The following is a 26,086-nucleotide window of genomic DNA, read 5'->3' on the forward strand; positions in this document are numbered from 1 at the left end:
TGTACCAATACTTCCGTTTAACTAGTGACGTCACGCGCATACGTCATCATACATAGATGTTTTTCAACCGGAAATTTAGCGGGAAATTTAAAATGTCACTTTATAAGTTAACCCGGCCGTATTGGCATGTGTTGCAATGTTAAGATTTCATCATTGATATATAAACTATCAGACTGCGTGGTCGCTAGTAGTGGCTTTCAGTAGGCCTTTCAATTGAATATAAGTTGAAAAGGATTTGCAAATCATTGCATTCCGTTTTTATTTACCATTTACACAACGTGCCAACTTCACTGCTTTTGGGTTTTGTAGTTTCTGATAACTTTTGGGAATGGCGTCTTAACGAGCCTGGGTTTGACTGACAAAGAAGATGATGGAAAAAAATGTAAACTTACGGGCAACTTTATTGTACAACACGGTAACAACACGATGCATGCAATATCATGGAGGACACCGGTTAGGCTATATAAAAAAAATTCCTTTCATCCAAAATAAAATAAAAAAAGCTGCCTTTGTCACTAGATCATCCAGTTTCTTTAAAGTGCAGAGTTCACAGAATAAGCATCTTTGACCTACAATTAGAACCAGACAAAAAGTAAGATGGGATCGCCAAGGTTTCAAGGAGCTGTGCTCCGAAAAAAACAAAATGACCCTAATGAGCGAGTTACAAGACAGATGGGTTTGGTCTCGGGTCATAACAACAAAGACATACAAAGTGTTAAAACAAAGGGCTTGATTCACGCACAGCTACACTGACATGTGAGGACATAAAGCATCTAGGACACCAGTGTTTTTTTGAAACGCATCGCGGTGAATTTCACAGAAGCTGAGGGTAATAATAAGACGTTGGGAGCATCACAACAAAGAGGTTGTGGTTTGAACATCGGAAAACACACACACACACACAATCCAAACACATGCAACCACTGTTCCCGACAGTAGTTAGCTGGGGAAGTGCTAATTTATTGCCTTTTTTTTTTTACCCAAATTGTAAATATGCCAGTGTGTGTTTTTGTACGTACTCAAGATGGCTTAAAGATGCGGAGCCAGGCAGGCGCTCCTTCGGGGGGGTGGTCCGCGGCGCCAGTGTGGCACACTCTCTCAGAATGCTACTATGGCAACAACACAAGAAAAGGACTGGTCTCCAAACCTGCTTGATTATAAATGATTATGAATGCATAATTTGGATAACGTCATTCATTGCTGGTTATTCATTTGACGAAAACGTACAAGCTAAATAGTGGCCAATTTTGAAATATACAATCTGCACACACACACACACACCTCTCCACTGTATATTAAATATTTATATATATATCTCCTCTGTATATACACATTTATATGGGAAGGACAATGTTAAAGGATAAGAACACCTACTGTTTAGTGTAAGGAGCTTTTATCTGACTAATAAAATAAGAATTTGGGGAATGGGGAAGGAAAGCACTTTTGGCGCAAAAAAAAAAAAAAAGCATAACAAAAATCAGTGCAGACGGAAAAAAAGACAGTCTGAGAAAGGTTTCTACATAATGACGAGCTCCTTCGCCGGGTGTAATCACAAAAAAATGTGGCCTGTTCGTAAGAGTTCTGGCTGTGACGTCTCCCTCCCCGACAAGGAGAATAAACAGTCTAATACACACAAAGGTCGGGAAACTTCATCTCGTAGATGGGCACGGATCGAGTCTGGTTCTGGCCGTAACCGGACGAAATGGTTCCAGATGGGCTTGGAGGGGGTCTGGGAGAGAGAGAGAGAGAGAGAGAGAGAGAGAGAGAGAGAGAGAGAGAGAGAGAGAGAGAGAGAGAGAGAGAGAGAGAGGATTTGCATTGTCAGCATCCTCTTGGATTTACTGATGGAATGAAGGCATTTTATCAGTCTCTCACCTGATTGTAATCTCAAAAATTTGGTTTAGTTTGCTCTGCAGCAGCGTGGCCTAAACAAGACAGGAACATCACATCAAGGACTAGAAGCCGAGGGAATTGTGGCGAGGGAGAAAGGATCGCTGCTTTACCCGAGCGCCGCAGTGGGCAGCTATCTCCTCGAAGGGAGCTTTCTGGAACTTTTCCACCACCAGCCTCCTCCGCTCTCGCTCCTGCTCCTCCATGCCAACACTGTCCACTAGGGGGATTCAAAAACAATATCAGCTCATAGGGACATCAAGTTTAAAGGGGAACTGCACTTTATTTTTTTTAATGTTGCCTATCATTCACAATTAGAGATGTCCGATAATGGCTTTTTTGCCGATATCCGATATCGTCCAACTATTAATTACAGATTCCAATATCAACCAGTACCGATATATACAGTCGTGGAATTAACACATTATGATGCCTAATTTTGTTGTGATGCCCCGCTGGATGCATTAAACAATGTAACAAGGTTTTCCAAAATAAATCAACTTAAGTTATGGAAAAAAAGTGCCAACATGGCAGTGCCATATTTATTATTGAAGTCACAAAGGGCATTATTTTTTTAACATGCCTCAAAACAGCAGCTTGGAATTTGGGACATGCTCTCTCTGAGAGAGCATGAGGAGGTTGAGGTGTGCGGGGTTTCGGTAGCGGGGGATGTATATTGTAGAGTTCTGGAAGAGTTAGTGCTGCAAGGGGTTCTGGGTATGTGTTCTGTTGTGTTACGGTGCGGATGTTCTCCCGAAATGTGTTTGTCATTCTTGTTTGGTGTGGGTTCACAGTGTGGCGCATATTTGTAACATTGTTAAACTTGTTTATACGGCCACCCTCAGTGTGACCTGTATGGCTGTTGGCCAAGTATGCATTGCATTCACTTGTGTGTGTGAAAAGCCGTAGATATTATGTGACTGGGCCGGCACGCAAAGGCAGTGCCTTTCAGGTTTATTGGCGCTCTGTACTTCTCCCTACGTCCGTGTACACAGCGGCCTTTTAAAAAGTCATACATTTTGCTTTTTGAAACCGATAATTTCCGAACCCATACCGATAATTTCCGATGTTACATTTTAAAGCATTTATCGGCCGATAATATCGGCAGCCCGATATTATTGGACAACTCTAGTTGTCTCTAAATGTCAATAAGCTGGTTTAAAGGCCCCATATTATTATCCCATATGGGATCTTAGTGTGTTGTCCAAAAACAACACTAATGCTGGAATTTAGACTGTTTAAAGGTGGTTTTAGCAAGCCCTACTGGGAACATGCTGTGTGTGTCTTTCATTTTACTGAACTCTTTGTCCACACCTGCCTCCAAAAAGCGCTGTCATTCACTTTTTTACATACCGTATTTTTCGGACTGTAAGTCGCAGTTTTTTTTCATAGTTTGGCCGGCCGGGTGTGCGACTTATACTCAGGAGCGACTTATGTGTGAAATTATTAACACATTAGCGTAAAATATCAATTAATATTATTCATCTCATTCACGTAAGAGACTAGACATATAAGATTTCATGGGATTTAGCGATTAGGAGTGACAGATTGTTTGGTAAACGTATAGCATGTTCTATATGTTATAGTTATTTGAATGACTCTTACCATAATATGTTACGTTAACATACCAGGCACCTTCTCAGTTGCTTATTTATGCCTCATATAACGTACACTTATTCAGCCTGTTGTTCACTATTCTTTAGACATTTTAAATTGCCTTTCAAATGTCTGTTCTTGGTGTTGGATTTTATCAAATACATTTCCCCACAAAATGCGACTTATATATGTTTTTTTCCTTCTTTATTATGCATTTCCGGCCGGTGCGACTTATACTCCGAAAAATACGGTATACGGTGGTACCTTAACTTAAGAGTGTCCCAACTTGAGAGTGTTTTCAGATAAAGCTGTCTCTCGTCTCGGCTAATTGTTTTGCTTTAAGTTGCAAGCATCCCTACCATTAGTTAGCGAAGCAAATGCCACAGTAACGTCCGCCCAAAACATCGGGTCTTATTCGCTACCATTAGTTTATAGCGTGAGATGGACATAACTTTGTTTTTCCAACCATGGGAAGGAAGAAAGTGAGTGTGATGGACAGTGCTGAGAGGAAGAAGCGTATTCATTTATTGAATACAAAAAATAAATCATCCAAAAACTTGATCGAGCGTGTTGCCAACTTGGAGAAGAAATGGAGCATGTAACAGCTTGTATGCAGCGGAATGAGTCTGACCACAGCCAATAATGTTAAAATAATATCTAAATGGTGACCATGTATCCATAAAAATATGGAAAAACTGCTGATGTTGTGTTTGGCCGAAGTAGCTGGAAAGAGATACTGTAGTAGTCCAATCTCCAAAGCAAATGCTGTACAATATTGTTACTTTCTTCATAAAACTACTGTAGTGTTTTTTAGTACATTTTATTGTATTTTTTTTAATTTAACAATATTTCTTACCTGAAAGTTTTTTAAAAGGCATGTGACATGTTAAAAATCTGTGGTTTATGGGAGGAAGCCCCAGTTAAATTGATTGTAATTATTTTTTAATGGGAGACATAGATTTGAGATACAAGTGTTTTGAGAGAGTGCCGTCACTAGGGATGATACTCCAAACCGGTTTTCCCGGTTGTTAAATAAGAAAAGAACCGAGTCCTCGGACTCGAATCCCTTTTTGAGAACCGGTACCCGTTATCGAGATCACTATGGTAAAGAAAAAGAGTTGGTTCTTTATTCGAATCCCTCGGAACGAATCCCGTCCCGACCAGAAATGCTCCGTGTGACATCACAAGAAATCAGTCACGTAGCTCAGTCATTAGGCGCAGATAGCGAAAGCAGGAAAAAAATGGACGGGAAAAAGTGCTCCAAGGTGTAATAAAGTTCAAAACAAAAGGTATAATCCAATGAATAACTTTACTGAGAGATTTGAGCAGGGTACAAACCAGTGGCGTGCCGTCATGGAAAGAAAAAAAAAAGTAAACAGAAAAAAAATTAATTAAATTGTTACATGTATCCAGTGATTATACTAAAGTTATTTTCCATTTAACTTCACCAGTTTTAGATTATTTTTATTTTTATTTTCACATTTGCCGTTCAAATACTGAGAAGAGACGGTGCGGTGATCAGCAGCCAGTTGAGGCACGTCACTGATTTGTGCCTCAACATGGATTGTGCACAATGACTCGGCTAACTGCTGGCCTGCTGTGCAGTGAGACTGTATTGCTATATGAATTATATTGTACATTTCCATAGTTGAGTTAGCTAAGGTATATAATGTACAGTGTATTTTGTCAACAACTGTATGTGTGTAACGTATTTCTTGTGCTGAGCTAACATAAAACTGGAGGCTCGTCTTATAACCCCGCCTCCTGGTGCCAAGCACATCCGCCGCAGAATGCACCCCCGACGGGAGCGCCGCGGCCACACCAACCAAAGCCCACACCCAAACCCTCCATGTGCAAGACCGAATCCACCCCAAAAAAAGTCACTTAACAAGAAGCCAAAAAGTGCAAAAACAACAATGCTCGCGCGGCGCGCCGTAGGAGCCGTGAACAGGGACACAACATTAGGTACACCTGCAGACGGCAGCGCGGATTTCATATTTCATTCATTCACAACTCTTCCAACATGAACACCGCTGCTCCCGCACTTATAAGTAAAGGTAAGACCATAATAAAGTTTTTTTTTAAATTAAATGTGCTTTTTTGTGTGCATGCTACAGTTTGTAAGTGTAAAGTTAAGTTAAAGTACCAATGATTGTCACACACACACACTAGGTGTGGTGAAATGTGTCCTCTGCATTTGACCCATCCCTTGTTCGCCCCCTGGGAGGTGAGGGGAGCAGTGGGCAGCAGCGGCGCCGTGCCCGGGAATAATTTTGGGTGATTTAACCCCCAATTCCAACCCTTGATGCTGAGTGCCAAGCAGGGAAGAATGCTGGTATGAGCTTCTAAACATAACCCGTTAAGTGCTGCCAATCACATGGTGAATAAGATACTATTTAGGGTTCATATGTTTGTAAATCTGACTGTGATGAAATCAGTGCCTCACCAGACATAAACCTCACCGCACGCCACTGGTACAAACACATGAAGAACACTTTTACGACCCACCGGAAACATAGCAACCAGGCTAGCAACGCACCTCCTTTACGGCAGCTGTCGCAACGTTCTTATAGCAACCGCAGCACATACATATATGACATGATCTCCCTTTTTCAACTTTTGTTTTTCTTTCCTTGTAAACGTTACAAAATCACACTGTATATGTGTTGTCTGTCTAATTATAAATAATGCAGACGAGGCGTGTTGGCTGAGTTCTTGACGTTTACTTTCACGGGTGACGACATGCAACAACACTTTTCGGGGCTACCGCGCATGCTCGTCACTCCCGTTGCATGATGGGTAGTGTAGTTGTTATATTCCCTAGCTCATAACATCTTTCCCCCTATAAAGAAATAATGTTAACTCAATAAAGTGTATTTCTTTTTTTAGCTTTAACTTTTCATTTTTTAGCATTGTAACCACATTTGCAAACAACTTTTCTCTTCATAGAATTTTCTTTCAATAAAGAAATAATGTGCAAAAATGTCAAAGCATCATAACAAACAGTTATGTCAAATAGCAGCAGAAGTGCACTTTTTGGAGAGGTGTATTATTTCCAGTTTTGTGCCCAAGGGACTGATTTTATTTAACACTATAGTATTATTTATACACCTATAGTGATCACAGAGACAGGTTGTTTTTGTGTTACCTTATATATTTGTTTTTCTGAAAAATCCCACTTAATATACTTTGGGTAACAACAATCAATATTTATTTATTTTATTAGGAAGGGAACAGTCAATATTTATTTATTTTTTAGATTAAATTGTTTTCTTATATAATAAAAGTGAGCTTTTGTTAAACCAAATATTGTGTGTTTTTTTCCATATACAACCACCTATCTGGACTCGATAAGAGAATCGATAAGGAATCGGTTCGATAAGAGGATTCGATAATAGACTCGAACTCGATAATTTCTTATCAAACATCATCCCTAGCCGTCACAGAACCAATTAAGCTTGTAAATTGAAGTACTACTTTTAGAGATGTCCGATAATATCGGACTGCCGATATCATCGGCCGATAAATGCTTTAAAATGTAATATCGGAAATGATCGGTATCGGTTCGGAAATTATCGGTATCGGTTTTCGGTTTCAAAAAGTAAAAAACGCAGCTGTGTACACGGACGTAGGGAGAAGTACAGAGCGCCAATAAACCTTAAAGGCACTGCCTTTGCGTGCCGGCCCAGTCACATAATATCTACGGCTTTTCACACACACAAGTGAATGCAAGGCATACTTGGTCAACAGCCATATAGGTCACACTGAGTGTAGCCGTATAAACAACTTTAACACTGTTACAAATATGCGCCACACTGTGAACCCACACCAAACAAGAATGACAAACACATTTCGGGAGAACATCCGCACATTCTGTCTGATAAGATCATTCTTCTCACTAAGCAGATTTTATGTTAGAGTGTTTTACTTGTTTTAAGTATTTTGGTCCTAAATGATCTCAGTAAGATATTACAGCTTGTTGCTGAGATTTGATGACCTATATTGAGTAAAACATGCTTGAAACTAGAATATCAACTGTTGCAAAGCTGTGTCATCAACACTCACAAGTATAAAACTACTTTTTTAAAGTCATCATTTCTTATTTCAAGCATGAAAAAAAAAAATCATGGCTTTGACACAATTGTGTCTCATAATTAAAACAGATGACAGCCAAATGGACTTTGCTGTTTTATTTTCAATGAAACAATAGAAAATATGTACTCATATAGTAGTACAGTTGGCACAGTACAGTAAACTGACAGTTAATATTTAAACATTTTACATGTGACATTTCAAACTATTTTGAACAGAAATAGTGCATGCACATTCAGGTAAATTATTAAAAATTACAATAAAAAAAAATTTGGCTGGGGGCCGGTTGTATATATATATGTATGTATGTATATATATATATATATATATATATATATATATTCCTCACGCACTAATTGACTGAAAGAGCACGCACTTGGCGTGATGATGTCATGTTATCCATGGAAAAATGCATTTTTAGACCATATGATTTGCCTGAGCGGCTAGGAGACCCAGAGAGTAACAAGCGCTTGCCTTGTTGCCTTTCCATTAAGAACAATAAATTAGTTTTTAGTATAAGTTTGCTGGTTTCAAGAAATGTAATGCCGGGCGCATATCATTATGTCAAGATAATGGCACTAGCATTTACTTCATTTAAGAATATTTTTCAACATATTGAGCAAAAAGGTCTCATATTTGTTTTTTCTATCAAGAAAAGTGCACTTGTTATTTGTGAGAATATACTTATTTTAAAGGTATTTTGGGGTTTTATTGAGGTTAGCTAATTTGACTAGTTTTGGAAAGTCTTGACAAGCCAAATTTTCTTGTTCTATTGGCAGATAATTTTCCTTAGTTCAAGTAATAATAATAATAACTGGGATTTATATAGCGCTTTTCTAAGTACCCAAAGTCGCTTTACATGTTAAAAACCCATCATTCATTCACACCTGGTGGTGGTAAGCTACTTTCGTAGCCACAGCTGCCCTGGGGTAGACTGACGGAAGCGTGGCTGCCAATTTGCGCCTACGGCCCCTCCGACCACCACCTATCATTCGTTCAACATTCATTCACCAGTGTGAGCGTCACCGGGGGCAAGGGTGAAGTGTCCTGCCCAAGGACACAACGGCATGGTAAGAGGCGGGGAGCGAACCTGCAACCCTCAGGTTTCTGACACGGGCACTCTACCCACTACGCCATGCCGCCCCTAAAGTAAAATACCCCTCATTTTTGTATTTTTTTTCCTTGTTTTTGAACACTGACTTTTTGCAGTGTAAATTAACACGATAACTTTGCCGGCATCAATAAATTGCTAAGTTTGTGTTTTCTTCGTGGTTTTCTTCCAAAGAGGGTGCAAGAGGTTTCACACTGTGCGTGGCTCTTAGAACCTGAGCGCAGTTATTCAGTAGCAGAATTAAATGAACAGAGAAAAACCCCTCCAGTAGTCCAGTAATTATGTGGTACGCATGAGCTCTATCTAACGCAGGCCTGGGCAATTATTTTGACTCGGGGTGCCAAATTTAGAGAAAAAAAATGTGTCTGGGGGCCGGTATATCTATTTTTAGGAACACTAATACAAAACCTCACAATAATGTCTGATTGAATACTAAAAAAGTTACAATAGACCATCTGAAAAAAACAGAACGGAATTTACATTCTTTTTACTGAATGAGACATCCAGAACGTACATAAAAATAAAGAATGTGGGATTTACAATATTAACTATGACCGATAAAACACTGAATATTGACAACATATTCACACCCCCTTTCGATTGACATACTTTACAATCGAGCGAAACGCAACAAGAATAGCGAAATATGAACGCAAAGGGTTAAAAAAAACAACACCTATCTGATACTGTATATCTGATATATCACTAAGCTTTAGAACTTTTGTGTAAAAATCTACTTCCGCGTCTGTCCCTGACACCGGCGTTTCAGGCTGACACTCTGTAGAAACGCTCCCCACCCACACTGCTTGGTGCCTCAGCTGAGCTGCTGTGACTTAGATTACCGTAGTAACTAATTAGATTACCATGGTAACTAGTATATCATGCAAAAGTGCAGATTCCAACCATTAAAGTACTTTGTATAGTTCATTCAAGACTTACGGTCATTAGAAAACATCACTGCACATCATAATGGCAGCTACATTTTCCACTTTAAAGATCTAAAAAAATTATTTGGGCCCCCGGGCCTTAATTTACCCAGGTCTGATCTAATCAGCAAATCATTTAATTAAATATTCAAACACAGAGTTACTGTTTAAACTGTGTGTAATGTTACAGTGGCCAGAATATTAAATATACTTGTTAACTAAAACCCCTGCCTTGTTTTTAATTGTTTAGGCTTACTAAACTACTGTATTTTAATGTTGGTCATTTTAGTGGTACATGAAGAGCCAAGTGTTTTTTCTGAAGTGGTATTTGGTGAAAAAGAAGTTTGAAAACCACTTCTCTTGTTGGTCATCCATAATCTTTGTCTCTGTGAGTGGAGACAGGACTGCTAGCTTCCAACAGCGACAAAACCTCTAAAGACGCATGTGAGAAGCACCGCAAGGTAACAAAATATGATTTCAAAGCAAATGTCTCATTGTGGGAATATTTCGGCTTCACACAGAAGGAGCAAGATTAGCTGAGCAACACAAATGTGAAATTTACGGTGGCCAACGTGCAAAAGAAACGCCTGACCCAGTTTTTTCAACTGGTGACAAAACTGCACTTTAAGACGTTCCATATTTATTTTTAATTTAATTTTTTCCATCAGAAATTAAGAGTCCATTGTATTTTTAATGTTTGGTTAGTGACAGTATTTAGAATAATGAAAAGTTATTTCAAACAATGAAAATATTTTTGTTATGTTTGATGCTCTAGAGACATTTTCCTGTTATAAATAACATTAACAAAAAGTCAGTTTTGCGTAATAGGGACCATTTGGACAAACAATGTACTTGCATTCTATGCCTGATAAACAGAGGCAATTAGATTATTTCAACACTTAATGAATAGCAGACATGTCTGTCAAGATCATGAAGCTTTAAAGGCCTACTGAAATGACATTTTTTTATTTAAACGGGGACAGCAGATCTATTCTATGTGTCATACTTGATCATTTCGTAAAATTGCCATATTTGTGCTGAAAGGATTTAGTAGAGAACAACGACGATAAAGATCGCAACTTTTGGTATCTGACAAAAAAAAGCCTTGCCCCTACCGGAAGTAGCGTGACGTAGTCAGTTGAACATTTCCGCAAAGTTCCCTATTGTTTACAGTGATGGCGGCCAGAAGTGAGAGCGATTCGAACCGAGAAAGCGACGATTTCCCCATTAATTTGAGCGAGGATGAAAGATTTGTGGATGAGGAAAGTGCAAGTGAAGGACTAGTGGGGAGTGGAAGCGATTCAGATAGGGAAGATGCTGTGAGAGCCGGGGGTGACCTGGTATTCAGCTGGGAATGACTACAACAGTAAATAAACACAAGACATATATATACTCTATTAGCCACAACACAACCAGGCTTATATTTAATATGCCACAAATTAATCCTGCATAAAAACACCTAGGTGTTTGTTATGCTAGCTCCTTGCTCCCGTCCATATAACCCGCCAATACAATTCAAAAACCTGCACAACACACACAATCACTCAGCCCAAAGGACCGTTCACCTAACCCAAGGTTCATAAAGCTTATATATTTACCCAAAGTTACGTACGTGACACGCACGTACGGGCAAGCGATCAAATGTTGGGGAAGCGCAGCTGCATACTCACAGTAGCACGTCTGCGTCTGTGTATTCAAATCAAAGTAATCCTGGTAAGAGTCTGTGTATCGAAGTCAAAGTCCTCCTGGTAAGAGTCTCTGTTGTCCGAGTTCTTCGATCTTGACTGCATCTTTCGGGAATGTAAACAATGAAACGCCTGCTGTGTTGTGTTGCTGACTTCCCTCGCAAAATACTCCGCTTCGCACCGACAACTTTCTTCTTTGCTTGCTCAGCTTCTTTCTCCATAATGCCATGAACAAATTGCAACAGACTCGCCAACACAGATGTCCACAATCATGTGGAATTTTGCGATGAAAACTGACGACTTTAAACTGGCCGCGGTGCTGGACTAAAATGTCCTGTCTTAACTCGTGACGTCAAATCCGCAGCGTCATCATACCAAGACGTTTTCAGCAGATATTTCGCGGGAAATTTAAAATTGCACTTTAGTAAACTAACCCGGCCGTATTGGCATGTGTTGCAATGTTAAGATTTCATCATTGATATATAAACTATCAGACTGCGTGGTCGCTAGTAGTGGCTTTCAGTAGGCCTTTAAACATCAATAGTACCACTTTGTTCAGCAAAAACCTCTTGAGGGAGCTGCCCTGAAGAAAAAATGTTTATACTAAGGCGGGCCACATTTAAAAAAAAGATATATATGTTGAGTGACAAAGCGGACATACCAATGGCGTTTTTCAGCGTTTCGAAAGTGATCTCCTCAGCTGGAGTCCGCTGTAGAGTGGGAACAGATGCAGCATACACAAGTAGGTGCAAAGTGATGATTGATACAAATGATTCCCCATAATCCACTTGGATGCGCCGTACGTGTGTTAAAAAAGCGTGTTGGCTTTTTACCTCCTCTTTCTCCGGACTGTTTCGGGACTCCACTTCAACCTGTAGTGAGATTGTCTCCCCGATGCTCTTTCTCTTCGACAGACGGTCCTCATCTTGAAAGTAAGTGTAGAAGTTGAACATGTGGCTTGAGGGGGAAGCAGGGCTCATTTGAAAACACTCTCTTACCAGTGTACTGAGGGACATAAGGGGTTACCAGTCGCTCTGTGTTGTATCCGCTACCTCCGAGGACTTCTGTGATCTTTGACTGGAGGAACAATAAGTCACTTTCCACTTTGTCAAGCGAGGATGGGAGCCTGCAAAAGAAGGAAGGTGTCACATGAAATGTAACATGCCTTATGAGTAGGGATGTCCGATAATATCGGCTTTCCGATATTATCGGCCGATAAATGCTTTAAAATGTAACATCAAAAATTATCGGTATCGGTTTCAGAATTATCGGTATCGGTTTCAAAAAGTAAAAGTTATGATTTTTTAAAACGCCGCTGTGTACACGGACGTAGGGAGAAGTACAGAGCGCCAATAAACATTAAAGGCACTGCCTTTGCGTGCCGGCCAAGTCACATAATACAGGGTTTCCCACACATTCATTTATTTGTGGCGGCCCGCCACAAAATAATTACGTCCGCCACAAATAAAAAAAACAATTTTTTTTTTAAACATTTTAAAAAATTAATAAAATTTTTTTTTTTTTTTTTTTTTGTCCTCTCCAGCTTCTCAGGCAAATCATATAGTTGATGTAGATGCCCATATCGGCTGTTCAGATTTACTTTACAAAAGAGAAGTGTAGGATACTTCTCTTGTTGCCTTATTTGTATTTGACTTTATTAAATGTATTTATATCAGAAACACAACATGTGTATATAACAAAGGGTGCAAAGTCTGCAGGCAGTAGGAAACAAATGGTTAAGTGTAGGGAGTAAAACTGATGGCAGTCTAAAGTTCAAGATTTTTGGAGCTCTTTGTTCAGAGGATCAGATGTTTGATGAAGCTTTGTGTCTATCTACCACCACTACTGTTTTCTGTTTATTTGTTACTGACTGTGGCAGGACACCTCTGCCTCTGTTTCACTTTATGTTGCTGGTAAATAATATGGTTTAAGTAGTAGGCTAAAGTTAAATTATTTAGTATGCACTAATTAAAGGGGCAGAGCTGTGAGACATTTTAGCTTTTATATTTTATAAGATATATTTTTTGTAAGAACCACAATTAATATATTTCAGTGAATAACTTATTGTTCAAATCTGTATATAAATATGTACATAAAGTGTTGTAATTATATTGTAAAATGGATGGATGGACGTTTAAAACAAAACTATTATTATTAATTAGTAATTATACATTTTTTGAGCCTTTTTAGAGAAAATCAAATCATTGTAGTAAATTATGCAAATGATTCGATGATGTCATGGTGGCCACGCCCATAGCCACGCCCCCGCCGTCACAGGTATCTTGGCAGTTTATGGGAAACACTAATATCTACGGCTTTTCACACACACAAGTGAATGCAAAGCATACTTGGTCAACAGCCATACAGGTCACACTGAGGGTGGTCGTATAAACAAATTTAACACTGTTACAAATATGCGCCACACTGTGAACCCACACCAAACAAGAATGACAAACACATTTCGGGAGAACATCCGCACCGTAACACAACATAAACACAACAGAACAAATACCCAGAACCCCTTGCAGCACTAACTCTTCCGGGACGCAACAATATACACTCCCTGCTACCCCGCCCACCTCAACCTCCTCATGCTTTCTCAGGGAGAACGCACGCAGTAACGGGGAGAACATGCAAACTCCACACAGAAAGATCCCGAGCCCGGGATTGAACTCAGGACCTTCGTATTGTGAGGCACATGCACTAACCCCTGTTCCACCGTGCTGCCGAAATATGATTTCATACTTTTATTTTTGACTTCTTTTAATTTTCTGTGAAGCACTCTGAATTGCCTTGTGCACAAATTCTGCACTATAAATAAACTTGCCTTGCTTGCCTATTCAACTGGTGCCCGCGAGTTCAGTTCAAAAACATTTTTTGCAGCAGATTCTTAAAAACATTTGAGTGCTGTCATAGAGATTGTCTTTTCTTAGCTTTTTTGCAGAAGGTCCTTGAAACCAGCACATCACTCCTGTAACTGACAAAATAAATAGACCAAAATCAAATGTTTACTGTAGAAGATGCCGGTTATACGGAATGTACAAAATAAGCATAGTGAAGGGAGAGGTTTGGACCCTTAGTCCTTAGCTTTCTGGCAATGTGGGCCCCAAAATTATTTGGTTAAATATTCCTGCCCTAGGGCCAGATTTACTAAGATCCAAATATCACGACACAAACAGCGTGTGCAAAAAATAAAATAGCGTGTACTATGAGTGGGCGTGTGATCTACTAATTCTGCGTGTGCAATTGTAAAGAGGTGCAGACCGCTTTATTTAAATGAGGATTTTGCATGCATATGGGGCTTTTACAACAGAGACACTCATTTACTGCACATTCATGTTGTCCTGCTACTACCTGTGTGCAATGTGTTTAACCAGCAGGACACATCTATAATCTGTAACACAGACACTTAATTCGGTGCGTGAGGCTGTGGATCGCATCACCAGCGCATTAGTAATATATTTATTAAATAAAAAAATGTTAAAAACAACATTTAAAAAATGCCATCAGACACCCAAACGCATCCATTTAATTTGTTTTAGACTTACACTATCTTTTATTTTCATTCCAATTTGAACTTTGCAGTACAGATAAGAACAACATTTTGTTGCATTAGCTCGTTGTAGTTCAGGAAAAAAAGAGAAATAAGGTGCAGAGCGTTTGCATTTACAAAAGAAGGTGCAGATATAAATAGATTACTGTACAGATAAATACATTGCACTTTTGCATATGCATCCACAATTATAATGATAAATAAATGGGTTATACTTGTATAGCGCTTTTCTACCTTCAAGGTACTCAAAGCGCTTTGACACTATTTCCACATTCACCCATTCACACACACATTCACACACTAATGGCGGGAGCTGCCATGCAAGGCGCTAACCAGCAGCCATCAGGAGCAAGGGTGAAGTATCTTGCCCAAGGACACAACGGACGTGGCTAGGATGGTAGAAGGTGGGGATTGAACCCCAGTAACCAGCAACCCTCCGATTGCTGGCACGGCCACTCTACCTACTTCGCCACGTATGTATGTTATATTGTCTTTGTAGTCCAGCGAGTTAATCCGTTTTTGGGGGAATTGAGGGGATTATTATGATGCGTTCAAGAGTCTTATGGCCTGAGGGAAGAAGCTGTTACAGAACCTGGAAGTTCTGCTACGGAGGCTGTGGAACCTCTTTCCAGAGTCCAGCAGTGAAATCAGCCCCATAAGTCATGCAGCAGCTATACAATTATAAAAGGAAATGCAGAATAGACGATATGTCGAATGTTTTTTTTTTCTGACAGTCAAAATGTTGATACACACGTAGGATTCTCTGTCCAACGTCTTTGCAGCGCGAGCACTGATTTTGCAGTCGTGTGTGGAACTGTGTCAGTTTGCACGCCTTTCTGACATGGACTACTGACATAAAATGCAAAATAGTGCTTGCAAAACGGTGATGAGTGTTGATAAATCACATTGCTTGTGCTAAATAATGACATTTGCATCTTGTCCTCCCAGTATTGTGGGCGTTTTAATGATCAGCATATATTTTGCATATCAATGAAGACAAAGACGCAAAATGAAATGCACACCTTATTCTAGACTGACCATACGTCCTCTTTTCACCGGACATGTCCTCTTTTGCGGTGGTGTCCGGGCGGAGTTTCTTAAATGCCTCAAACGTCCGGCATTTTGAGTTAGGGTTGCGTGTATTTTCAATGTACGTTCAGGGTTAAGAAGGGGTTAAAAACAAAACAAATTGTAAAGATGTGCGCACGCAGCAGCATTGGTGAGGGAGGGGCAGAGACAGAGAGAGCGAGAGAGCGAGGGATTTTTTGATTGATTGAAACTTTTATTAGTAGATTGCACAGTACAGTACATATTCCACTAAATGGTAACACCCGAATAAGTTTTTCAACTTGTTTAAGTCGGGGTCCACGTTAGGGAGTGGAGAGACAGACAGACAAGACACCCGGTTTTCTTGTTTTTTTTATTGTATCGATTATCACTTTCCGCCAGTGTTTTGTTTTGTTTATATTTGCCGGGTCAAATTTCCGTCCCCGTTTATTGCGTTTTTATTTTGATTCGCCAAAAGTTTTATCAATGACAACTACTGCCTCAGTTTGCACTCGGACAAGTTTACCGCGAGGGGCTGTCAAAATAAAAACATTTTGAAATGAGGGATACCGTATTTTTCGGGTTATAAGTCTCAGTTTTTTTCATACTTTGGCCGTGGGTGCGACTTATACTCAGGAGCGACTTATGTGTGAAATTATTAACACATTACCGTAAAATATCAAATAATAATATTTATCTCATTCACGGAAGAGACGAAGCAAATGTCAGCAATCGTCACTCACACGTCAACCAATAAGAATTTGGCGGGGGAGGGTCATGGCAGAAGTGCATTGTGGGTCATGGGATGCTAACTGCTATATGCTACTGCCGTAGCTAATAAAATGGATCATTTGAACTTTGGCGGTAACTTATAAAAACTGAGAAGGGCTGAACAAAAATGGCACCGAAAAAGAAATCATATACTGCAGATTACAAGCTGGACGTAGTGAATTATGCAGCAGAAAACGGCGATCGAGCAGCAGAAAGAAAGGAAGCGGCGCATACCAGGAGCGACAACGAGGAAGAAGATTTCATGGGATTTAGCAATCAGGAGTGACAGATTGTTTGGTAAACGTATAGCATGTTCTATATGTTATAGTTATTTGAATGACTCTTACCATAATATGTTACGTTAACATACCAGGCACCTTCTCAGTTGGTTATTTATGCCTCATATAACGTACACTTATTCAGCCTGTTGTTCACTATTCTTTATTTATTTTAAATTGCCTTTCAAATGTATATTCTTGCTGTTGGATTTTATCAAATACATTTCCCCCAAAAATGCGACTTATATGTTTTTTTACTTCTTTATTGTGCATTTCGGCCGGTGCGACTTATACTCCGGAACGACTTATAATCCGAAAAATACGGTAGATCTAAAGTTGATGTAGACTCCAGGAATTTAAGTGTTAAATATAAAATGTATGTATGCCCTGGCACACCATTATCATCATTTCATGACCCAAGCAAAACACTTTTTACACTTTTATACTGAAATAAATACACCTACAACTGATTAAAAAACTAGCAGCAGTGGTAAAGTTCAGATCCATGAAGGAAATAAGAAAGTGAATGAATATTTATAACTGAATACATTTACATATGTATACAAATTTTTTATTTTTTTTATGAATTAAGTAACGTTTATGACAACCTTTTTCCAAAACACAATATAGAATGTGAGATATAACAGGATAATGCATACGTTTATCATTTGTTTTCAAAACGCTTACAAAAAAGTGGGACCCCAAAAATTTAATCTGGGACCCCATTTGTATGACTTGATGGGGTCCCTGGGGCCCCATTTTGAAAATTCCTAGCGCCAACACTGCCGTCAACGGAGGAGAAAAAATGCTTTATTTAAATAAATATATTATTTATAAAGCAAGTTGGAGTATCATTGGCAAATTTTCACCTAGTCCCGGCCTTGGCGTGCTGCCCGCCTTGGCACGCATATATGTGTCCTCTTTTTGGGATTTCACAATATGGTCAGCCTACCTTATTCTGCTCACTTAAAGGCCTACTGAAAGCCACTACTAGCGACCACGCAGTCTGATAGTTTATATATCAATGATGAAATCTTAACATTGCAACGCATGCCAATACGGCCGGGTTAACTTATAAAGTGCAATTTTAAATTTCCCGCCACACTTCCGGTTAAAAACGTTTTATTATGCTGACGTATGCGTGTGACGTCACGAGGGCAAGGGAAGTATTCGGAGCCTGTAGAATCCTATACAACAAGCTCTGTTTTCATTTCATAATTCCACAGTATTCTGGACATCTGTGTTGGTGAATCTTTTGCAATTTGTTTAATGAACAATGGAGGCTGCAAAGAAGAACGTTGTAGGTGGGATCGGTGTATTAGCGGCTGGCTGTAGCAACACAACAAGGACTACTTACTTGGATAGCAGACGCCTAGCCGATGCTAGCCGCCAAACCCACGGACGAAGTCCTTCGTCGCGCCGTCGATCGCTGGAACGCAGGTGAGCACGGCTGTTGATGAGCAGATGAGGGCTGGCTGGTGTAGGTGGAGCGCTAATGTTTTTATCATAGCTCTGTGAGGTCCGGTTGCTAAGTTAGCCTTAGCGTCGTTAGCAACAGCATTGTTAAGCTTTACCAGGCTGAGAATTATTAACCGTGTAGTTACATGTCCATGGTTTAATAGTATTGTTGATCTTCTGTCTATCCTTCCAGTCAGGGCTTTATGTATTTTGTTTCTATCTGCATTTGAGAACGATGCAATCACATTAGCTCAGTAGCTAAGTGTGTCACCGATGTATTGTCGTGGAGATAAAAGTCACTGTGAATGTCCATTTCGCGTGCTCGACTCTCATTTTCAAGAGGATATAGTATCCGAGGTGGTTTAAAATACAAATCCGTGATCCACAATAGAAAAAGGAGAGAGTGTGGAATCTAATGAGCCAGCTTGTACCTAAGTTACGGTCAGAGCGAAAAAAGATACGTCCTGCACTGCCTCTAGTTCTTCACTCTAACGTTCCTCATCCACGAATCTTTCATCCTCGCTCAAATTAATGGGGTAATCGTCGCTTTGTCGCTCCGAATCTCTCTCGCTCCATTGTAAACAATGGGGAATTGTGAGGAATATTACCTCCTGTGACGTCACGCTACTTCCGCTACAGGCAAGGCTTTTTTTATCAGCAAGCAAAAGTTGCGAACTTTATCGTCGATTTTCTCTACTAAATCCTTTCAGCAAAAATATGGCAATATCGCGAAATGATCAAGTATGACACATAGAATGGATCTGCTATTCCCGTTTAAATAAAAAAAATTCATTTCAGTAGGCCTTTAACAGACGCAATCCACTTTGCACACGTTTAGTAGATCAGCTTTGCGTGTGCTATTAAGTTTGCACATGTTTTTGTACATGCAAACCTTTAGTAAATCAGGCCCTTAGTGTCAAGACAAAGCATGTAGCCTGTGCTTACCTGGGTATATCAATAAAGACATCTTCAGGCAACAGGTATGGACTTTCCTTCTGTCTCGCCTCGATTACCTGGAGAGAGGAGTGTGTTCAATAAAAGGTGAGCAAAAAGTACAAACCTGTAGAGACATGTAAAGACGCAAAGAAGCCTAACCTCATGTATGTGCTGGCAGAAAGCGGGGACAGTGGTTAGCTGGCAGATGAGGTTGAGGTAGGCACCGGCAAGTGCGTGAACTGCACAACGGTTATAAACGGGAAGCGCCTCATCGGTGGACAGAGCCAGGTCCTACAAGAAAGATAGGCTTTAGTAGGGATCCGAGAGGAACACCCATAGAAACTTACATTTCAAAGTTTTGGTGTTTTGTTAATATTTCTAAAAATGATATACAGTATATACCTGCAGAGCCAGCGCCAGGCGAATGAGGTCCACGACGACTTCTTCATTGGCGAGCTCAACGCTGAGAAGACCCAGTAAGGCGAAGAGACTCTCGTAGTGCTGCCGGCCACTGCTCTGCTCTTTGCAGCCCAGGTAGATGTGTCTGTATAGCTGCTGGCCATGCTGAAAAAGCCATTCACACATAATCAAATAGAGCTGTCTTTATGTGTTTATGTTAGCGTTACCTTTTTCATAAACAAGTTATCCTGTCTGGAACACTTGTCGACTTTGAGTTTCAGCACAGAGATGTCCGTAATAATACTGCAAAGCAAAGTGACGTAAAATCTGGTAAGTGTGACAAACATCTCAAGCTCTATACACTACCGTTCAAAAGTTTGGGGTCACATTGAAATGTCCTTATTATTGAAGGAAAAGCACTGTACTTTTCAATGAAGATAACTTTAAACTAGTCTTAACTTGAAAGAAATACACTCTATACATTGCTAATGTGGTAAATGACTATTCTAGCTGCAAATGTCTGCTTTTTGGTGCAATATCTACATAGGTGTATAGAGGCCCATTTCCAGCAACTATCACTCCAGTGTTCTAATGGTACAATGTGTTTGCTCATTGGCTCAGAAGGCTAATTGATGATTAGAAAACCCTTGTGCAATCATGTTCACACATCTGAAAACACTTTAGCTCGTTACAGAAGCTACAAAACTGACCTTCCTTTGAGCAGATTGAGTTTCTGGAGCATCACATTTGTGGGGTCAATTAAACGCTCAAATTGGCCAGAAAAAGAGAACTTTCATCTGAAACTCGACAGTCTATTCTTGTTCTTAGAAATGAAGGCTATTCCACAAAATTGTTTGGGTGACCCCAAACTTTTGAACGGTAGTGTATCTGTGACGTAAGCATCACATACACACCTAATGTTAGAGAATTTGGGCTTGTTGTCATGCCTGTCAATGAGACTAAGAAGTATGTGCAGCACCAGCAGTCGAACCTCTGGGTCCTCGGTTAGGGAGAAAGACAGCAGAGGCTCCAAGAAAGAGCTGGGAAGAGCGGTCAGCATATTGGTGGTCTGGAAACCTGCAGTCACCTTTGTAAATATGGAAAAAAACGAGTATTGAAGGGCCATTGTAATGCTGACAAGATTGACTTATTCCATACTTCTGGACCTACACATGATGTCTATGGGCAGAGATTTTAGGCTTGTTTTCTAATGAGTTTCAGCACATTTTAGAGTGCCCACTTTTAGCTCCAGAATGTTAGTGGGCCTGCATCAATTTCATATTGCGTAGCATGTGTTTTGGTAGCACCTTTATCCCGAATCATGATATTTTCGGGCATCATTTGAAAGAATTGACAAATATGCAGGTTGCACAAATACAACTAAAAAGGGTCAGCCTGCATACATTTCCAAATGAAAGCAATATGAGGAAAGTATGGACCTCCCCAGACAAATTGACTCCCTCAAAAATGGGACTGACCAAGCGAGAGGAATGTAATTTGCAGGGATCATTTTCAATCCAATCCAATCCACTTTACTTGGATAACACATTTAAACAACAGAAATGTTTCCAAAGTGCTGCACAACAATATTAAAAACCCATCCATCCATCCATTTTCTACCGCTTATTCCCTTCGGGGTCGCGGGGGGCGCTGGAGCCTATCTCAGCTACAATGGGGCGGAAGGCGGGGTACACCCTGGACAAGTCGCCAACACAGATAGACAGACAACATTCACACTCGCATTCACACACTAGGGCCAATTTAGTGTTGCCAATCAACCTATCCCCAGGTGCATGTCTTTGGAGGCGGGAGGAAGCCGGAGTACCCGGAGGGAACCCACGCAGTCACGGGGAGAACATGCAAACTCCACACAGAAAGATCCCGAGGCCGGGATTGATCTCACGACTACTCAGGACCTTCGTATTGTGAGGCAGATGCACTAACCCCTCTGCCACCGTGCTGCACAATATTATATATAATATAATATAATATATAATATAATATAATATATTAAAAACAATATTCAAATATTATCCTTAGCTCCACCATTGACTGAATAAAAACAAAAAATATAAAACCAATATAAAAATACATATGATTAAAAACGATTTTAAAGGGTAAAACCAATTAAAACAATGAACAGAAATCAAAATTTTAAAAACACAGAGGACCACACAACTCACGTAGTGTTAAAAGCCAAAGAATAAAAGTGGGTCTTAAGACGAGACTTAAAACACTCCACTGTGGGAGCAGTTCGAACATGGTTCAAACTTTATTGATTCTGACTTCGAAGAAGAAAGGTTTCTGTCCAAGTTTGGATGGAAAAAAGTTGAGAGTGAAAATGCAGGTGCGATACTGAAAATCAGATGCACCCTCGAGGGTAGAAAGATTGAGTCAGAACCTGGGGAAACATTGAGGGGAAAAAAAGCAGCTCTGGCGCTAAAAAACGAGAGAAAAAGAAGGTAAGCTGCTAGTATTCAATTTTATGTCCTCTTCTACTGACGTTTTCCTCAAAATGCTTGAGGAAATGCTGAGAGAGCATGAGGAGACACAGGCTATAGTGTCTATGGAAGAGGAAGGAAGTCCAGAAATGGTGATTCTTTAATATTTATTTTTTGCCCAAAATGTTTACCTTATCAGTTTTCAAATAATCATGGACCAGGACGACACAAACATGATCAAAATAATAGTTTTATATTCCTTTAGCCATACTGTCTACGCGGGAAAATGGGCTCCAGTTCTATAGATGACATCACACTAAGATAAGTTTTTGAGTAATTTACCAATTACTCAAAAACTAATTGATATTATGGGAAATGACTGCCAGATTCATTTTCATGAGCAAAAAATACATATCGAGGACTGGTGAAAGTGAATGTTTGATCATCTGGATGCAGGGCCGGCCCGTGGCATAGGCCGTATAGGCAAATGCTAAGGGCGCCGTCCGTCAGGGGGCGCCACGCCAGTGCCACAAATGTTGGAGGAAAAAAAAAAAAAAAAAAAAGTTGGCACTATTATTTCTAAATACATAAAATAATCACACGTTAATTCAAATGCAAAGTAAAGCCTATTTAATAGAAATATTATTTGTTACAACATTACGATGCCCCTCCCCCGGCACGGTGCGCCCCCTCCCTTCCCGTATCATGACTCTTTTTGGACGTCACCACATAAAAAAATCAACACAAGATGTCAAAACGGCCAAAACTGTCTGGTGCCCAGGGAAGAAAAAAGAGAAAAGAAGAGGAGAAACGAGAAAAAGACAGAGGTAGCAGGTAGGTAACGTTAGCCTACATGAAATTATTTGTCTGTTACAGAATGTGATAGTAACCTGGCTTTTTAGCATTAAGCTAATGCTACATGATTCGGCAATTGCTAATCAATAAATAGCTAGTTCTGTTTTAACGTCGGGTTAATATTGTGGAGGGGGCTAAATTGTTATGGAAAATAATGCAACGTTAGGTAATTACAGTACTCCCTGGTGTACAGTAATTTGTAAGTCATTCTAGTTAATGCAATATTAAAAAGCACAAATAGAGAACTCTGTAGGATCCCCTTTTTTTGTAATATAGTTGTTAAAGTCATACTGGTTTGATATCTTGTTTTGTGCAGTGCCTTATTTATATTGTATTTTGAATTTATTTTATGCAACTTGTTGACACGTTTTATCTTGTGTTTATGTATGTAAAAAATATTGTATTTCATATATTCATTTTTAATTTTTTGTATTCATTTATTTATCCATATTTTTTTTAATCTTGTTAACTATTCTGATTGTTAATTTGCTTTGTTTAAGTAAAAAAAAAGGTCAAAGACAAAGCTATTCGGTTTCTTGTGAGTATATACACTTCACTGCCGATGTGGGGGGGCGCCACCTAAAATCTTGCCTAGGGCGCCAAATCGGTTAGGGCCGGGCCTGTCTGGATGCTATGGGTCCTTCAAAGGACAACTCAGGATTATACTTTCAGTAGTACTGTTTATTTTAAGCATTAACATGTTAAAGTTAAAGTACCAATGATAGTCACACACACACTAGGTGTGGCGAAATTATCCTCTGAATTTGACCCATCACCCTTGATCACCCCCTGGGAGGTGAGGGGAGCAGTGGGCAGCAGCGCTGGCTGTGCCCGGGAATCATTTTGGTGATTTAACCCCCAATTCCAACCCTTGATGCTGAGTGCCAAGCAGGGAGGTAATGGCTCCCTTTTTTTATAGTCTTTGGTATGCCCTGAGAAACATATTTAATATTTTATACTAAGTAAAACAAAGAAAGATGCGGACTTACCTGAACCAAGGACTTAAGTAACATAACCTGAATCATCCTAGTACTCTCAGGTCTGAAAAAGAATGAAAACATCAAACTCACCAAACAAATTAATATGTTGGTAACTGTTGAAATTTGTGTGTAAGAGAAGCCTACCCAGAACCTGCAGAAGGTATTAGGGGGTGAATACCAGGGACAGGGATCTTGCCCATAATGAAAAGCATGACTTCTGACCTCTGGTAAGTGGGTAAAGTGTTGGCAAAGGAACCTGAAGAAAAAACACCAGGTAATGATACAAATAAGGAAAATGAAATGCATGGTAAATATATCACTGGTAGTCCCTGAGAAACCTCAAAGGGTCCATGTTGCAATTCTTACAAGTAAAAATAAAAACTATAATATTATTATTTATTTGTAAAGTTCAGTGAAGAGAAGTAATGCGCCTTCACAACATTTATACGGCAAGAGCGTCGTAAAGTTAATGTCATTTGACTATTAGCTTAATATACTGCAGAATGTTTAACTATCCTTTGAGGAGTTACTTGGTCCACATGTTGTCAATTTGTTCAAATCAGCTAACTGTTCCTTTGTGGAAAAATGTGTACATGTTCCAAATTAAAAACTGTGACTTTTATGATTCCCAGCTAATAAATCTCCATGAGTCGTCAACAATAAATCTCATGTACTACAGCGGGATACAATTAAAACATGTTTGTAAACATCAACAGCACATTAAGACCATGGCCACAAGAACACATATACTTATTAAGGCATGCTTATCTTAATAAACATATACTTATCTCTGCGTTTAGGCTTCTTGTCCACACCCAAACGCATACTTCTGTCCTTAAAAATGCAGACTTTTGCAAACGCTGGCCAAGGTGTAGAGTTCCACAACTCTCCACTCAGCGTATGCGTGTACACAGCACAAACAGAGACTTGTTCACTTGTACTCCTTTGAGGATGTCATGGCAGTGCGCTGTCAATTTCAAAGCTCAACAACATGCCTTGCTGCCTTTAAACATACTATAAGAGGATTTACCGCATGTTTGAACGTAAATACGCTGCTATTTTCACTCAACGTTGACAAAAAACACGTATCAAAATGGGCCTTGCGACACTCCCGCCAGCGCTAATGACAGTCAGTTGTTTTGGATACGATCGCTGTGGAACCTTCACGTAATGGAACAACTTTGACAAGCAAGACTTTTTGCACTGTGTCTTAAGAAATATGCAACATTAGCTCATGTTTTAAACCTTATTTAAAGACAGATCATTAAGTTAACTTGCGTGTGTTCCTTCCATTTGCAACCGTGCACGCACATGTGCCGCGCCCAAACGACTAAAAAAAACATTATTTCTCCTTCCTTCTTGTTAACGTTAAAGATAATATACTCTTCATTGCACATGTATCTCTATATCGATCATTTAAGGCGTTATAATTCCACGAGAGTTTTGCAGCGGCACACGTCCGTTAAACATGCAAAATGGTTCCCTTTTCTCGTTAGTGCGTGCTAATTTTAGAAATAATGGACACTTCACTCCACATGTAATATCTCACCATGTTGCTGATTAAATATATTATAATTTGGGTTTTAGTAGCACAGGCGAGCTTTAAACACACAAAAAAAGATTCATAACGTGTAAGTGCAGGCTGGTTTTAAAAATAATGTACATGTCATTGTATGTCTAGTATATCAAAATAAACATAACAGAGCTGTTGCTGCTTTTTCCAGGCTTCTGATTGGACAAAATGTGCATGACAGCAAGTGTATGCGTTTGTGTGTACACATAGACAGTTGTGTGGATGGTAAGGGTGTAACGGTACACAAAAATTTCGGTTCGGTGCGTACCTCGATTTAGAGGTCACGGTTTGGTTCATTTTCGGTACAGTAAGAAAACAACAAAATATTTACTACCGTTCAAAAGTTTGGGGTCGCATTGAAATGTCCTTATTTTTGAAGGAAAAGCACTGTACTTTTCAATGAAGATAACTTTAAACTAGTCTTAACTTTAAAGAAATACACTCTATACATTGCTAATGTGGTAAATGACTATTCTTGCTGCAAATGTCTGGTTT

At 39.6% G+C, this 26,086-nt stretch overlaps 1 protein-coding gene across 1 annotated transcript in view; it reads right to left on the minus strand.

The window, feature by feature from the left end:
• Positions 1–383: 383 nt before the first annotated feature.
• LOC133640520 (protein EFR3 homolog B) overlaps positions 384–26,086 on the minus strand; it is a 96,518-nt gene continuing 70,815 nt past the window's right edge. Inside the window, exons 11-23 of the mRNA XM_062033987.1 lie at positions 24,163–24,274; positions 24,028–24,079; positions 20,657–20,829; positions 19,970–20,045; positions 19,746–19,907; positions 19,503–19,634; positions 19,353–19,420; positions 12,299–12,426; positions 12,134–12,225; positions 11,962–12,010; positions 2,004–2,110; positions 1,876–1,925; positions 384–1,729 (exon numbers count right to left, since the gene is read on the minus strand). Of these exons, the coding sequence (XP_061889971.1) occupies positions 1,624–1,729; positions 1,876–1,925; positions 2,004–2,110; positions 11,962–12,010; positions 12,134–12,225; positions 12,299–12,426; positions 19,353–19,420; positions 19,503–19,634; positions 19,746–19,907; positions 19,970–20,045; positions 20,657–20,829; positions 24,028–24,079; positions 24,163–24,274 (1,307 nt within the window). The 3' untranslated portion in view covers positions 384–1,623. The remainder of the gene's footprint in view (positions 1,730–1,875; positions 1,926–2,003; positions 2,111–11,961; positions 12,011–12,133; positions 12,226–12,298; positions 12,427–19,352; positions 19,421–19,502; positions 19,635–19,745; positions 19,908–19,969; positions 20,046–20,656; positions 20,830–24,027; positions 24,080–24,162; positions 24,275–26,086) is intronic.

This window comes from Entelurus aequoreus, linkage group LG23, assembly GCF_033978785.1.
Source record: "Entelurus aequoreus isolate RoL-2023_Sb linkage group LG23, RoL_Eaeq_v1.1, whole genome shotgun sequence".
In the NCBI taxonomy this organism is placed as follows: domain Eukaryota; kingdom Metazoa; phylum Chordata; class Actinopteri; order Syngnathiformes; family Syngnathidae; genus Entelurus; species Entelurus aequoreus.